At 34.9% G+C, this 15,671-nt stretch overlaps 1 protein-coding gene across 50 annotated transcripts in view; it reads left to right on the top strand.

Moving 5' to 3' along the window:
- The window catches only part of ANK2 (ankyrin 2), a 699,003-nt gene that overhangs the window by 478,475 nt on the left and 204,857 nt on the right, over nucleotides 1-15,671 (top strand). For all 50 annotated transcript variants that reach the window (XM_074396618.1, XM_074396581.1, XM_074396584.1 and 47 more), the window contains one exon: nucleotides 13,862-13,963. In XM_074396618.1, coding sequence (XP_074252719.1) covers nucleotides 13,862-13,963 — 102 coding nt within the window. The remainder of the gene's footprint in view (nucleotides 1-13,861; nucleotides 13,964-15,671) is intronic.

A 15,671-nucleotide genomic window follows, 5' to 3' on the forward strand; every position in this document is an offset into this window, starting at 1 on the left:
TTTGTCAGGTTTGTCAAAGATCAGATGTTTGTAGATATGCAGTCTTATTTCTGGGTTCTCTATTCTGTTCCATTGGTCTATGTGTCTGTTTTTGTACCAGTACCATGCTGTGTATTCCTGTAGTATAGTTTGAAGTTGAGTAAAATGATGCCTCTCGCTTTGTTCTTTTTGCTTAGGATTGCCTTGAACACCATGCTTTTTCCCCTCCAACTCATCCTCCATCCTTATTCTCATCACATACTGGAGTGGTAATTTTAAAATGGACATTCTGATCTTGCCTTTTCCTGTCTTTTATTTATGGTGTAACACTCAATCTCCCTATTAGGACACACAAAACTTTAATGGTCTGGGCCCTAATTTACTTTTAGAATTTTACTTCTTTCCTGTTTCCAATATGATCTTTATAACTCACGTATACTGAATTTATAGTTTTTTCTATACTGTGTTTGTTCATGCCCCTGTGATATTGCACTTGCTACTCTCTGGGCTGGCTATGTTTTCCACCTGACTTATCAGCAGGAAACTTTATCAAACACTATATTGCAATATCTATTCTAAATGTAAATAGTAAAATAAGTTTGTAAAACAAACAAACACCTATTGCTTAGGCTACTGCCTCTACATGCATCTCCCTGGATCCACTTTTCCCACTTCTATTCATGGTCTATCTTGTAGCTAAAGTTGTTTTTTTTTTTTTAGTTTTAAAAAACTAAAAAAAAAAAAAACAACTTAAAAAATTATAAAATCTTTGACAGGATGAATCATGTTTATTTTATTTCTTCTACATTCAATCCCTAGCATCTAACACAGTGCCTAGTATGTAGTAGGTACTGCAAAAATAATTATTTGATTCTCAGCTAAATAATTCATTGTTAAAGACAGATTACATTATTTTAACTATTTATCATAAAATAACCCACTGTTTGACTGATTTATTTTCACTTGAGAAATTGAAAACTATAGTATTTTTCCATTATGTTTACGTATTTAGGTAGATACAGCTAGATCCTTCCAGTAATTTAATCAAGTCAACTCAGTGAGTTAAACTGGAAAGTGATTTTTTTTATACAGTACACATATTACATATTCTTTAGTCTCTTAAAAAATTTTACATTAAAAAGATTTGTTGACCCTGTTGTGCACCAGCGGGCTGGCATGATGGGAGTGAGAAAAAAGATGCAAAATGCCTTTATATGTATCTTATTAGAATTGGAATTTTTCCTTCTAAAGTTCACCATTTGCACTCAGTGTCCATGTAACTTGTTGCAAATAGGCAAAAGATGCTAAAAGCTGTGCATCCTCATTTGTGACCCACATACTTTGGAGAATGGGGTGAATGAATAAGTTCTCAAAAATTATATACACATTAGAAAAATGGGCTTTTGGCATCTTACAGATGAGAATGAATCTTTTTAAAAAATAAAAATCCCAGCTTTATGGAGCTATATTTCACATATTATCCAATTCACCCATTTGAAGTGTATAATCCAATGATTTTTAGCATGTTCACAGAGTTGTGCAACTGACACCACAATCAATTTCATAACATCTTTGTCACTCCAAAAAGAAACTTCGTAATCGTCAGTAGTCATTCTCCGTTTCTCTACCCACTCCCTCTTGTCTTCCCCATGACACCTTCTGGCCCCAGGCAATTACTTACCTACTTTTCATCTCTGTATTCTTGTTTATTCTGGACATTTTTTATATCAACAATAAACTTAAATAACAGTTTAATAAAAGGGACTAAGACACTAATGATTTCTATAAACAGCATAATTTTCATGCCCAAATTCTTGATACCTGGTAAGTAGAAAGTTTCTTTTTTTTTTTTTAATTAGAAACTCCAAGGATGGCACAAACAGAATTATTTGGTCTATTATTCCCAGAAAATTAAAATATTGCCCTGGGACAAAAAATGATACTAATTGCTATGTTATGTGGGAGTAGATGTTACTATTGCAGAACTTATGTAGTAAAAAAAGTAAAAATTGAAAAATTCGAGTTGAGTAACTGATGCATTGCTCTCAACTGGCCTTTGTTTTGAAAACAGGATAAATTAGTTCACTACTGTATTTAAGCAAGTAGAGTCAAGTCATCCCACTGTGGTTAAGCTATGATTAAGTGATATCTCCTAGGAAAAGCAATCACATATGTATGTATGTATATATGTGTATATATATATGTGTGTGTGTGTACAGGTTTTTCATTTGTAACAGTCTAATATATATTAGTCTATATGTTATATATATTAGTCTAATATATATATGTGTGTGTGTATATATATATATATATATATATATATATATATATTAGACTGTTACAAATGAAAAACCTGTATTTCTATGCCCATCTTCATGGGGCCACACTAAGATCAACAGTGTGAAAAGCTGTACCATGATAGAAAAATATATGCAAGTTCTTTTAAAATAGTGTCCGTACTAAAAGTAATTGTGAAGCTTTTATTTTAAGAATCTATTTTTCATTCAATCTTGAATAATTTAGTGCTAAACAAGTAATCTACTTTTTAGTGTGTGCAGCCCGTGGGGTACAGTCAGCACCTCATCTGTGTTGTGTCACAAAGCCGCTTCTGATTGAGTGATGTCAGCTTCAGAGCAGATGGTCGCTGAAGCTGAAGAATAAGGAGACCAATGGGGATAAAAATGTGGTGCTTACCTCAAAGGGGCAATAGTAAATTAACACTGTAGGATGTGGATGCGTAGCCTAATGAAAAATTGATGAAAGATTTTTTTCATTTGATTGGGTTTGTTTTTCATATCCTGACAGTTCTAAAAGCCTTGAAGGGAGGCTAAGACCTAATTCAGGTTCATTCATCCTAATCCTTAAGTATTGCAGTGGGACGAACTCTAATGTATCTTTTCTAAACGTTCTGTAATATTTTAACATGCTGATTAGGGAATGAAAAGAGTTTTGTATAGAAAAGAAAGAACTAAATAAAATTTCTGTTACCAAATGACCTCAAAAGTTCTCTTTCTTCCCTTGACCCAAATGTTGTTATAGATAGTTGTAATTCACTTATAAAACCAACCTTCTTTTATTGTTATGACCAGTGATGATCCAAAAGGAAATTCCTTTGGGAATTTGTGTACGATATGTAAAAACTCTATGACCTCTTCCATGTTTGAGCTTATATTCATTTAAGGCATGTTGACTTTTAGATGCTGGCAGAACACTTATACAGAGTTATCTAGCTAATTGAAAATTGGGAAAGAGATTGGGTCTGTGATACAAATTGTTTTAAAAATAATTTTTTCATTATTTTATACACAGTTAATAACAGTTGGAGATCTTTAAGCAATAATTGAGACTGATTTAGAATTCAATCATATATAGATGCTACGGACATTATTAAACATCCAATGTGGACCTCTAAAATTTGATGATTTCTATTGTTGGCATGAAGAAGTACAGATTTCCCTGTTACTTTGGTTATTAAAAATATTATGGCGAATTATCTGGAAACCATAATATTTAACATTAGACTTGTATAATATTTTGCTTTCCTTTACATTGTCAGCATTTTGAACATAAAACAGTAAGCAGAACTTTTCAAATATATCTGTTCAACCAGTACAGTTAGAGGTTGTATGTGGAATTAAACTATGTTTTAAGATACGTCCACACCAAGAAGAACCAGTAACAAAAATGAGGGAATCATATTCTCCTAGTTCGTATGTTACTCTCTAGAAGTATGACAGGCTCTTTAAGGAGGAATATTAACTTTTGCTACAGAGTTTAATGGCTAAAGAGACTAAGGTGCTTGCCTAACTAAAGCAGTAATGTCTTAAATCTGTGTAACTGAGGCCTCTCAAACAGTATCTTATTTCTTGAAAAAATGTGAAGCATTAGATACATGTAGTTATAACATGGACCTCAAACTGTTATTTAATCTGACATCTGACCAAAAGCACAATGTTCCCCTTATTACTCTGATTTTCTTAGCAGAAATTTGGAAATGTTGTGAGACAAGTCACAAATATTTTCATCTACAAACTTACCATATTCCTATTCAAATTCAGAAAATATTGGTATGTGTTCAGTGATAGAATTTCTGAGTTCTGTAGGCATTTCAGGGTTATCATGCCTGGAGTACAAGTAATCAAAACCTATTGATTTTGCTCCTTACCAGAACTTTAAATTTTAAATTTACCATAAAGTTCAATAGGAAACTAACAGAATAATAAACACCTAAGAAAGCTTTCACCTATCTTTGTTAAAGTTCCCATTTTAGTGAAAGTATTGGTTGCTTCATGGTCATAAATGTTTTAGTAACTGACCTAGTTATAAAGGCATTTTATGAAACCAAACTAATATCCACACAATGAACTTACTTTTAAGTCACACTTCTAATATGTTATGAAATACCAGCTACAGATTTCATCACATTTCTTCAGTTTAATAATTCTTCAAACATGAACATATATTTATGCTCGTGTGTGTGTGTGTATATGTACTTTCTAACATTTTAAAAGCACATAGAGAATGTGAAGTATAACACAGTTATCAAAGAGATTTCATCAGAAATATCTTTTCTAGTTAACAACTTTTGTTTTTAATAGTTTAGGTTTTTTTGGACTTTTTGGTAGTTGTCATTTACTAGAGGATAGCATTACATTATTAATATTTCGATTCAAATTTCAGAAAAGTAAATACCATCAAAAAATGAGTGTTCAGAACTTTTTAATGTATAAAATTATCTCTGATAACTTACTTCACTTTTATTTATCCCAGAAAATTTAACAATTGAGATCTCTGAACCAGATCTGGTCTTTTTGAATTTGTAGTGACGATGTTGAAGAACAGGGGAGTAATGCTATTTATACAATATGTACCAAGCATAATAAAAGTAGAATAACCTTCACTAATGCTAAGTGAAGAGTATAATTCATGTACAATCAATTAGAATTATGTAATTTTTATAATTACAAAGCCTCATGAATATCAGAACAACTAATTAAAAATCCTCCAGAGTTTTATTCTTAGTAAGCATTCTTTTGAGCTAAAGAACAAAATTTTACGTATTTAGTAATCTGCATTGTCTCTTAGACTGTACCGTAAATATACAATACAATTTTCATTAAAAATATCATGTAACATAGTCTGCATTTAAAAATTGCCTCCAGTCTGAAAAAAGGTAATGCTTTTCAATACTAATTTTTCAATATATTTACTTCTCTGATTTTGTCATCAGTTTACAAATTAGGAATAACTTATTTTTCAGGACTAATGTAGCTAATTTTTTAAAAAATATATTTTATTGCACTTTAGATTCTGGGGTACATGTGCGGAACATGCAGGATGGTTGCATAGGTACATACCTGGCAATGTGGTTTGCTGCCTCCATCCCCGTCACCTATATCTGGCATTTCTCCCCATGTTATCCCTCCCCAACTCCCTGCCCCCTGCTACCCTTCCCCTAGTCCCCCTCAACAGCCCAGTATGTGATGCTCCTCTCCCTGCGTCTGTGTGTTCTTATTGTTCAACACCCACCTATGAGAGAAAACATGTGGTGTTTGATTTTCTGTTCTTGTGTCAGTTTGCTGAGAATGATGTTTCCAGATTCATCCTTATCCCTACAAAGGACACAAACTCATGGTTTTTTATGGCTGCATAGTATTCGATGGTGTATATGTGCCACATTTTTCTTGTCCAGTCTGTCATCGATGGGCATTTGGATTGGTTTCAGGTCTTTGCTATTGTAAACAGTGTCACAATGAACATGCTTGTGCATGTGTCTTTATAATAGTATGATTTATAATCCTTTCAATATATACCCAGTAATGGGATTGCTGGGTCAAATGAAATTTCTATTTCTAGGTCCTTGAGGAATCACCACACTGTCTTCCACAATGGTTGAATTAATTTACACTCCCACCAACAGTGTAAAAGTGTTCCTATTTCTCCACATCCTCTCCAGCATCTGTTGTCTCCAGATTTTTTAATGATCACCATTCTAACTGGTGTGAGATGGTATCTCAATGTGGTTTTGATTTGCATTTCTCTAATGACCAGTGATGATGAGCATTTTTTCATGTTTGTTTGCCTCATGTATGTCTTCTTTTGTAAAGTGTCTGTTCATGTCCTTCATCCACATTTGAATGGGCTTGTTTGTTTTTTTATTGTAAATCTGTTTTAATTCTTTGTAGATTCTGGATATTAGCCCTTTGTCAGATGGGTAGCCTGCAAAATTTTTTTCCCATTCTGTTGGTTGCTGGTTCACTCTAATGATTGTTTCTTTTGCTGTGCAGAAGCTCTGGAGTTTAGCTAGGTCCCATTTGTCTATTTTGGCTTTTGTTGCCAATGCTTTTGGTATTTTAGTCATGAAGTCCTTGCCTATGCCTATGTCCTGAATGCTTTTGCCTAGGTTCCTTCTAGGGTTTTTATGGTGTTAGGTGTTATGTTTAAGTCGTTAATCTATCTGGAGTTAATTTTAGTGTAAGGTATCAGGAAGGGGTCCAGTTTCTGCTTTCTGCACATGGCTAGCCAGTTTTCACAACACCATTTATTAAACAGGGAATCCTTTCCCCATTGCTTGTTTTTGTTAGGTTTGTTAAAGATCAGATGGTTGTAGATGTGTGGCTTTGCCTCCAAGGTCTCTGTTCTGTTCCATTGGTGTGTATCTCTGTTTTGTTACCAGTACCATGCTGTTTTGATTACTGAGGCCTTGTAGTATAGTTTGAAATCAGGTAATGTGATGCCTCCAACTTTGTTCTTTTTGCTTAGGATTGTCTTGGCTGTGCAGGCTCTCTTTTGCTTCCATATGAAATTTAAGATTTTTTTTCCAGTTCTGTGAAGAGGGTCATAGGTAGCTTGATGGGGATAGCATTCAGTTTTTGATTTTTAATAAATGAAATAAAAGACATGTCCTTGTTTGTATCTGACCTTTTTTGCTTCGCATTATCTTTGTGAGGTCTATTGATGGTGCATGTAGATATGGTTCATTCATTCCTATTTTCACCGCACTGCTGTATAATATTCCAATTTTACTCTTTTTTAAAGTTTAAGAATTTTGTAAATGAATTCATGAATCTCAACATAATATTGCAAAATAATCTTAATACTTTGAAAGAGATGGAATGTGATATGCTGTAGGTGGTTCTTATTTTTCATGGTTGGTATCTTAGGGAAAGCATTGATAAGTGATGTAATTTATTTAGTGTGCTAGCAAAAAATAATGTTAAAATGTAATACTATGTTAAGGGAAAAATTGCTGTCTTTATATAAAAATGAAATTTCAAATCATCTCTTGCTTAAAATATTCAGGTAGAATTTATTTATTTAGTTAGATATTGTTCTGATTCCAATTCTCAATTTTGTGTTATTAATTATTTTAAGTAACATTTAGAAGTAAAAATATAAACACTTAAGTTTACTCTACCTTCTCCCCATAACGAAAGCATTTATTGAGTTCACTTTTATGTCTGAACCAATTTTCTTAACACACAGGCCATTGGATTAAGAACATTCTTTTGGGGAGAAGTTGCATTTACTCTCTCTGAAGATTAGAGGACCTGTCAGTAATTTTCATTTAGTAGCAATCTAAAGAGCTGTTGAAGGACACTGTAAATGTAGGTTATCCTACATGCTTGAGCCAGAGCGTACAAATTTATGATTTATAAATTGGTGGCAGCTAAATAGAAGTTGTCAAGTGGGATTTTGCAGTGTAAAGTGTTTTATATCACTTATGTGTTCTGACTGCAGGAAAGTAACTTGTGCAATTCTTTCTAAAACATTCTAATATATCCAGCATGCCGTTCTTGTTTGCCCCAAATTGTTGGTTTTTGACAAGATAGCGATAATGATGTGGGCTATTGAAAGAGAAGAATTAATGAAACAATGGAGCAGTCCCTTGTTTGTACAAAAGTACAAATCTGTACGTACAAGCATTCAGATATCACAAAGAGACTTCTCTGCAGCATCGTCATCACTGGAGACAGACCACAAGCAGTTCTGATTCATTTTGTCCCTTGCACCTGTATATCTCCATGTATTTTTAAGTGCTCTGGTATAGCTTAGGCCTGCTGGCAACACAGTAATGTCAGGAACCTTCACATTTAAAAAAGGTCATGTATGTGCCTTGATAATTTGATTTATTGTTATGATTTTGCATTTATCCCTGACAAGAAAAACCACTAATATAAAACAAACTCAGTAAGTGTCCTTTGTGCCTGTCACTGGTCTAAGCATGTTCACATCATCATACTTTTCCTTATCAGTTCTATAAAGTACATTTACTTTTTGAGATATACTATGACCCAAGATCAGACAAATCATGATTTGCTAGACATGGATTTTAACTTATCCAACATTCCTAGGAAGAGACCTAAGAAATTGTAAATGTCCCTTATTATCCTGGTATTCTTATTAAAGCTTTCCCCCTCAAGTGACATTACTAAGCTTTATTTATTTTGTATTGCTATAAAAATGCAGATCTCAGAGTAGGCAGGTAAATGACCCTGTTTTTACAAAGGAATGACTGCTTCCTAAGAAAATAAGCAGATTCCTCAAATTCCACAAGGAATATGTGCTTTGCTTAAGGTTAACCAGTCAGCAAATATGTGTGTAGGGCATAACATAAGCCAAAGACTGTGACGGGAGGTGTTCGCTGCCACTCTTTTTTTTTTTTTTTTTTTTTTTTGGCTAATATTTTATTATTATTTATTTTACTTGATTTTTTATTGCATTTTAGGTTTTGGGGTACATGTGAAGAACATGCAAGATTGTTGCATAGGTACACATGTTGCAGTGTGATTTGCTGCCTTCCTTCCCATCACCTGTATCTAGCATTTCTTCCCATGCTATCTCTCCCCAACTCCCCACCCCCCGCTGTCCCTCCCGTATTTCCCCCCAACCGACCCCAGTGTGTGATGCTTCCCTCCCTGTGTCCATGTGTTCTCATTGTTCAACACCCACCTATGAGTGAGAACATGCGGTGTTTGATTTTCTGCTCTCATGTCAGTTTGCTCAGAATGATGGTTTCCAGGTTCATCCATGTCCCTACAAAGGACACGAACTCATCCTTTTTGATGGCTGCATAATATCTTTTAAGCCCAGTAGGGCCTGCTGGTTGGGCCACCCTTTTAGAGAAGTGGTTCTCAAACTCGAATAATCTATTGATTTCTTTTAAAGTATATTAAAAAATTATGACCTCCAGTGTTATTTTTATTATAATGTTAATGTAAATATTAAAAACATGAAACCACATAAAACTCCTTAAATTCTTGTGCCACTATAAAAAAGAAACTTTGACACATTAAGTAAAACTTAGTTACATTAAGTTTTATAGTGTTATTCAAATAAAGGATGTAAATTTAATACAATGAATAGAAATGTCTAAAACTAAATTTAACATACTATGTTTAGTAATAAAAGATATAACCTCCAAGTTCTATATTTCATTTAATTAGTTTCTGAATTTGACTCCCATAAACATCATATAAAGAATACATTTTGTAAGTATGTTGTGCAAACTATTCTTAATAACTTTAAGATGTCAGTTCCTACTTCAGGTGAATAAAATTTAAAGCTCTCAGAGAATAGCTTTAAGAGAATATAATCTTTGAAAGGTCTCTTTATTTGCTTGGATAGGAAATTTCTATTGGGATAGAGCTGTATACTGAAACCAATAAAAGCTAAAATGGGAAACTGAAAAAATGTTTCACTGTGGATTTTCTGTTGCACTCACTGCTAATGATCAGTGTAAGTTGAACTGTGCGAAGACAGCATCTGAGCATATGTTAATATGTTGACTGCTGCTGCTCGGGCACTTCTGGCTCATCACGTTCTGCTGTGTATGATAAGCAGATTCTCTGATGATTCTCGTCTGCCTACTACAGCAAAGCATTCTGTCTATATGCATCTGTATATCATTTGGACTTCACTTGTTATGCACTGAGATATAAACACAAAGGCATATACCGAAATTATGTGGTTGTACTCACTTATAGGGTAGCCATGCAGAGGACCTGAAATATGCTATTATTTTCTTTATTAGGTTATTATTGAAATGTAAACAGAGAATTAAAAACTTAAAAAACTTGTAGCAAGCTCACGGACCCCTGTGGGTACACCCCTAGAGCCTTTTGGACAGCAGTCTTTTGGAACATAATGTGGCTCTACGAATGCACATTCCTTCCTGCCTTTCAAGTACACACTGCTGGGTGCTGAGAAAGTTGTTCTGTTTTTCTAACATTCAGATACAAGACAACATACAGAACTGTGTCAAGAAGAATTTAAAGGGAAATTTTTCTTTCTCGGCCTGAGATGTCACTCCAGGATTATAAAGGGAGCAAGTTTTAATGACATCCATCTGTTGCAGATTAAAATAGGTGGGGCTCAGCATTGGAATTCCTTGTCCAGAGTTTGACTATGGGCATAAGCACAATTGGTTTTAGGATCTGAGTGTCCTAGGGACACAAAGCAGCAAGGCAGAGAGAAAATAGTCTTACATTCGTCTGAGACTTTCTCCCAAAGGAGCTGCTTTTGCCTCATTTTCTCTTTATTATGCTTTTATGTGTGAAATCTACTTGTTGAGCAAAGAAAACAGTCTATTTTAAAAGCATGCTTTTCCTCCTACTTATCCTTGATTTGAAAAATCTTGCTTTTATTGTAATCAGTGGGAAACACAGCATGGCAAACACATTGCTGTATCTCTCTCCATGAATGTCTGAATCCTCTTTCATCTCTGTATTGATTGAAGATAACCAGGATAACCACTGTTTATCCAAAGCTCTTGTGTCAAGAGCTTTAATCACAGATTGACCTCATTGTAGGGTATGGTGTGCATGTGTTTGTATGGAATGGGGAGAAGTATATTTCTATGCAAGTATATACATTTGAGCTTCAATAATGTCAATATTCACACATAAATTTTAAAACCCTGTTTTATTTCTGTCCATGAAATTCACATTCTTGGACTATTTTCTAATAACATTTCCATGTAATGCATTTTCTCACTGTGGGGGAAGCTAAATCCCTTACAGGATTCTAGAAAAATTCAACTTATACGAAGGTCTCCTATGACTCAACTGCTGAAGTGGTTCTTGGCAGGATGGCTCAGATATTACATTTCCACTGGACCCAGCCCCTCCAGAACACTGGAAGCATTGTTTTCTAAAGTTCTAAAGATTTTCTGTAACTTTGACATGCATCCACTTTTTAAAAGTCTGATTCAGAAAAGAGAAAACCAGTTACGAAAACTTTTTGTTATTCTATAACATCAAAAGCAATCCTCAATGTCATGTCCAATCCCCAGAGAAGGTTCAAAGACGGTCTATGACATAGTCCTCAGCAATACCTGAGGCCCCATGAGACCATCATCAGCTGCTCTAGGCTTCTGCAGTGCTCTTTCTAGGTGTCTCTTCATCTCTTTGGGGTTAGGGTCTTCCTCTGGCTCCACCTGTTCACAGCATTCTTTTTCATAGGAACAGTAAAGCAACTTGATCTTTTGCTGAGTTTAATCATGTTAGGCATGTAGAGGGAGACAGACAATTGGCTTCTTAATGCAAAGCATCTTTTATCACCAGTTTGTTTCCTCATTCTCAAATGAATGTGTTTCTGAGTAGTTTGTCTCAGGTTGGCTCTTAATTTTTCTAGGTGCATGTAGATGGGTGATAGCTGTGAGGGTAGGGAGGATAGTCAAGAATTTCCTCTCCAGTTGAGGCACTTTATGTAGCAAGTGCCATAATTTACAGAGTAAATATGTTAATGAAAGGCATAACTGTGGTTAACACAGATGAAACAAACCTATAGCTCACAGGCCAGAAATATGTAGTAATATCCACTGTGATATTTGGAAGTGTTGGATAGGATAGCAGATAACACTTACAGCTCTAAACCGATAAACATAAATTAAATTTTAGGTCTTCCACTAATTAAATATGTGTAAATATGTGACTTTGGAAAATTTCTAAATATCTTTCCTCATCTATTAAATGGGCATAAGAATAGTTTTTTTATCTTAGTATTATTGTACTTGTGATATAATACATGTGACTCCTTTAGCTCTGTTCCTGACCCACAGTAAACACTCAGTAAATGCTACCTATAAGCATTTCCTTTATGTACAAATTGGAAGCACTTTCTAGGAACAGCCTCTAATATAATATATAGCACATGGATTTGTTTTGGGAAAACTTTATATACAGGAATAATATGTTCATATTTTATATCTGTAACCTAATACTATTAATTTCTGTTGTTTTATAATAAAATTAATATTTCTTGTGAGATGTTAATATAATACATAGTATTATAATTCACCTTTAAGTTCTGTGACAACAAACCTGAAGGGTAGGAACTCTTGGAATTTAGCATTTGCTGCAAACAGCAAAATAAATTTCACAGCATAGTCATTTAAATATGAGTCACAGTTCAGTTGCTACAGCATTGCAGATATTCTTGGGACACTCTGCCATCGGCCCAGCCTTCAGGAAAGATGAAGAGTGAAGAACAGTGTGATATTAATCATACAGTGAAGCATTTCTAAAGAATCAGGGCGCATGAATTCCGGATGTATAGATTTCAGTCACACCTTTCAACTCTTAATAAATAATCTATCTCACTTATAAACATATAAGCCACTTGGTATGTGGGTTAAAAGTGAGGTAATTTAGTTTTGTGGTTTTCAGTCTTCCCATGCGTAAATCATTTTAACAGTTTGCAAGTAATTCCATGTTTGAAACTCCCAGAGAAAATACTTCCATTTCTGTCTCTGTACATCACCACGGATCATAATAAATAGCTGATAGAGTGTGCCAAGAGGTTCCTGCCAAGTACATTCTTTGAGGGAGGGAGGCAGTGTAGCCTAGTGAGGAGAATGTTTGATTGAGTCATCAAACCTTCATCTCACTTCCTAATAGGTAAATTATGTCTCTTTTTATGCTACCATTTACCATTTTCTCTTTAGTCCGATATTATATCACAAGAAAAGTGATAACCGCTATGCAGGTGTCTTGGGACGTAGCAAAAGTTTGTCATCATTATTATGTTAAGGTTTAAAAGTCAGACTTCATAACCAAGCCAGAGGGGCAGCGTGATTGCAACTGTGCATCTGGAGCAACCCTCTTAGGACTTTTCACGGGCAGAATTCAGCTGATTCTCCCAGCATCCGATTTTCAGAAGAGTGTGGAAAGATGAGAAACTTAAAAAGCAGTCTCCCCATCCAGAGTGACCATCTTTACCAAAAGATTTTGGTCTGGTATTATGTCAGCTGGTTCAAATTTAATCATGTTTTCCCAAAATCACTGTGATCCCAAAATTTGCATCAGCCCAGTCCACACCTGCCAAGCAGTGTTATCCCCTTTCTTCAAAGCACCCTCGGAGCTTTCTGTTGTTCACTTATAATGAGACCAGATGACTGGCAAGTGACCCATACTCAGTGTCCTCCCTCAGAAGTATCTGAAAACCAACAGAAAAGAAAGAGAAAGAAAAAACAGCAGCTTTACTTTCTTTAGCTTTCTGATTCTTTTTTGGCTTGACGCTAAGCTCAGTATAAAGTTGTTAGAATCTTGAAGCTAAAATGAATAATAGCAGTATTTGAGGCTAGTATCAATACATCTTCAAATGTGGCCAAGGATTTTTAATAAAGCAGTAACAATTATTTCCATTTTAATGGTTCTTTTTTACTCTAAAATACTGACTTTTAATGTACTTAACTCTCTGGAAATATTATGAAGTTGCTACCTTATGCAGTGAACGATTATTCAATGTTTTAAACTCAGTATTATTGAAATTTTTCCAACTAAAGCTTTTCTGACTTCAGTGTAAACATTCTTGTCTTTCTGTATTTGATACATTGTTATTTCATCAATAGTTCACTAAAAGTCTTTTCTTTTTCTCACAGTCTGACAGCAATGCAAGCTTTCTCCGTGCTGCCAGGGCAGGCAACCTGGACAAGGTTGTGGAATATCTGAAGGGGGGCATAGACATCAATACCTGCAATCAGGTAAGAAAGTGACAGCTGGCTGTGTCTCGTACAATGAAGAAACACTCATTACATTCTCAGAGCAAAAAATTATTTGTGTCTTTATTAAAAATACTAAAATATCAGCGACTCAGACTCCTGAAGCCCTATCTTTGTCCCCTTACCAACTTTTCAAGCATCAGATATTTAGAGCTAATGTTGCTGAAAAAGTAGATAGGTCAATTCGGTTTATGAAATGATCTGGGCCACCTTTAGTCGGAATTTTGACCAAAAATGATGTTTTACTTCTCATTTTTCATCTAGTAATCTAGATCTTGGTTTCTTTTCTTTTCTACTATATGCACTTTACTCATGGGAAACTAATTACAATTCAGTATAGAGAAATAAGAGGATACAATTTTCTCTTTATTAATTTTAAGATATGGCTTATAATGATAGTAATTTGATTATTGTAAATGAAGTATCTATTTATTATAATGCTCATTTAATAAGGATTTTAGAGAATATTATATACTTTGGATATTATTTGGTACCAATGTCGACACATTTGTGCTATTTTTGACCAAGATTTTTACATCATGAATTAAAGTGTCCAGTGGACTGCAGTATTCACATTAACGCTAAATGTTGTGCTGTGTGTGTTGTGTGTGTGTTTGACAGAGACCTAACTAGGAAGCGAATAATTCTGACTAATTTTAAGTTAAAAGGAGGTAAATGTCATTACTTGATTCTAAGTTACATGTAAATTCTTTTTTCTACATCCTGGTATGTATTGAACCCAGTTATGTTTAACTTATAGGCCACTAAAATTAGTAAATCTTTCAAAGACAGCTCTTTAAGAACTGAGCCTGGTATCTTATCCTCAAACTTACTGTACTTCCAAATTCCTACCTGCTGATTTCCTCAGCAATGTGCCATTCCAACCCACCTGTTTCCCATTCCTCATCTTTCCCCGCCTCCAGCCATCACTTCTTTGTTCACCTTCTGCATCCATGAGCTCGGATCACCTCGTAGTACTTAACAGAGTTGTCATAACAGCCTTATTAGGTTCTGTCTTCAGTCTTGTCCACTCTGGTCAATTCTCCACACAATGCCTTGAGTGATAAATAAAATAAAAAATAAGATTACAACACTTACTTCCTCCCCAAACTTTCTATGGCTACCAATGCCCAGATCAGTGAGGTGGTTGTATCAAAATCATCTGCAGGCTTTTGCAAAGGGTACAGGATTTCCCTCCTTCCACTTCAGTCACTGGCATAGAGAGCATTGTCACTCACGTCAATATTTCTCATATTTTAGGGGACTGTATCTCTTACCATGAAAACATGTTGAGAGCTACTTGATGTTGGGAAAGGCATTCTGCTGTGGCCCTGAGAAGTACTGCAGATACTTTCAGGAATAACAAGAATGAAAGACTTTAGGATTACTTTTGATCTGGGCCGTTTCTCAGGATGGTGCTTCCAGTGAGCAACATTGAGGGGTTAGGCAATATCTCCCTCTAGATACAAAGCAGGCCTGTGTGAATCCCCTAAGGTCAGCGTTCTCCTTTAACACAAGGCACATACATACGCATCCATCGTTGTTTCGTTGTGTCAACCCTGTTAGACATTGGGGGAAGAAGGGGATAGGGAACTGGTGTAAGCAACAGGCTGACACTTGGCCATTGCTTTTGCTGTGAATTACAATGTCCTTTGTTTCTGACCCAGAAGACTTATGTTTTCTTCCAGCA

The sequence above is a fragment of the Saimiri boliviensis genome, chromosome 3, assembly GCF_048565385.1.
Source record: "Saimiri boliviensis isolate mSaiBol1 chromosome 3, mSaiBol1.pri, whole genome shotgun sequence".
NCBI classification, from domain to species: Eukaryota; Metazoa; Chordata; class Mammalia; order Primates; family Cebidae; genus Saimiri; species Saimiri boliviensis.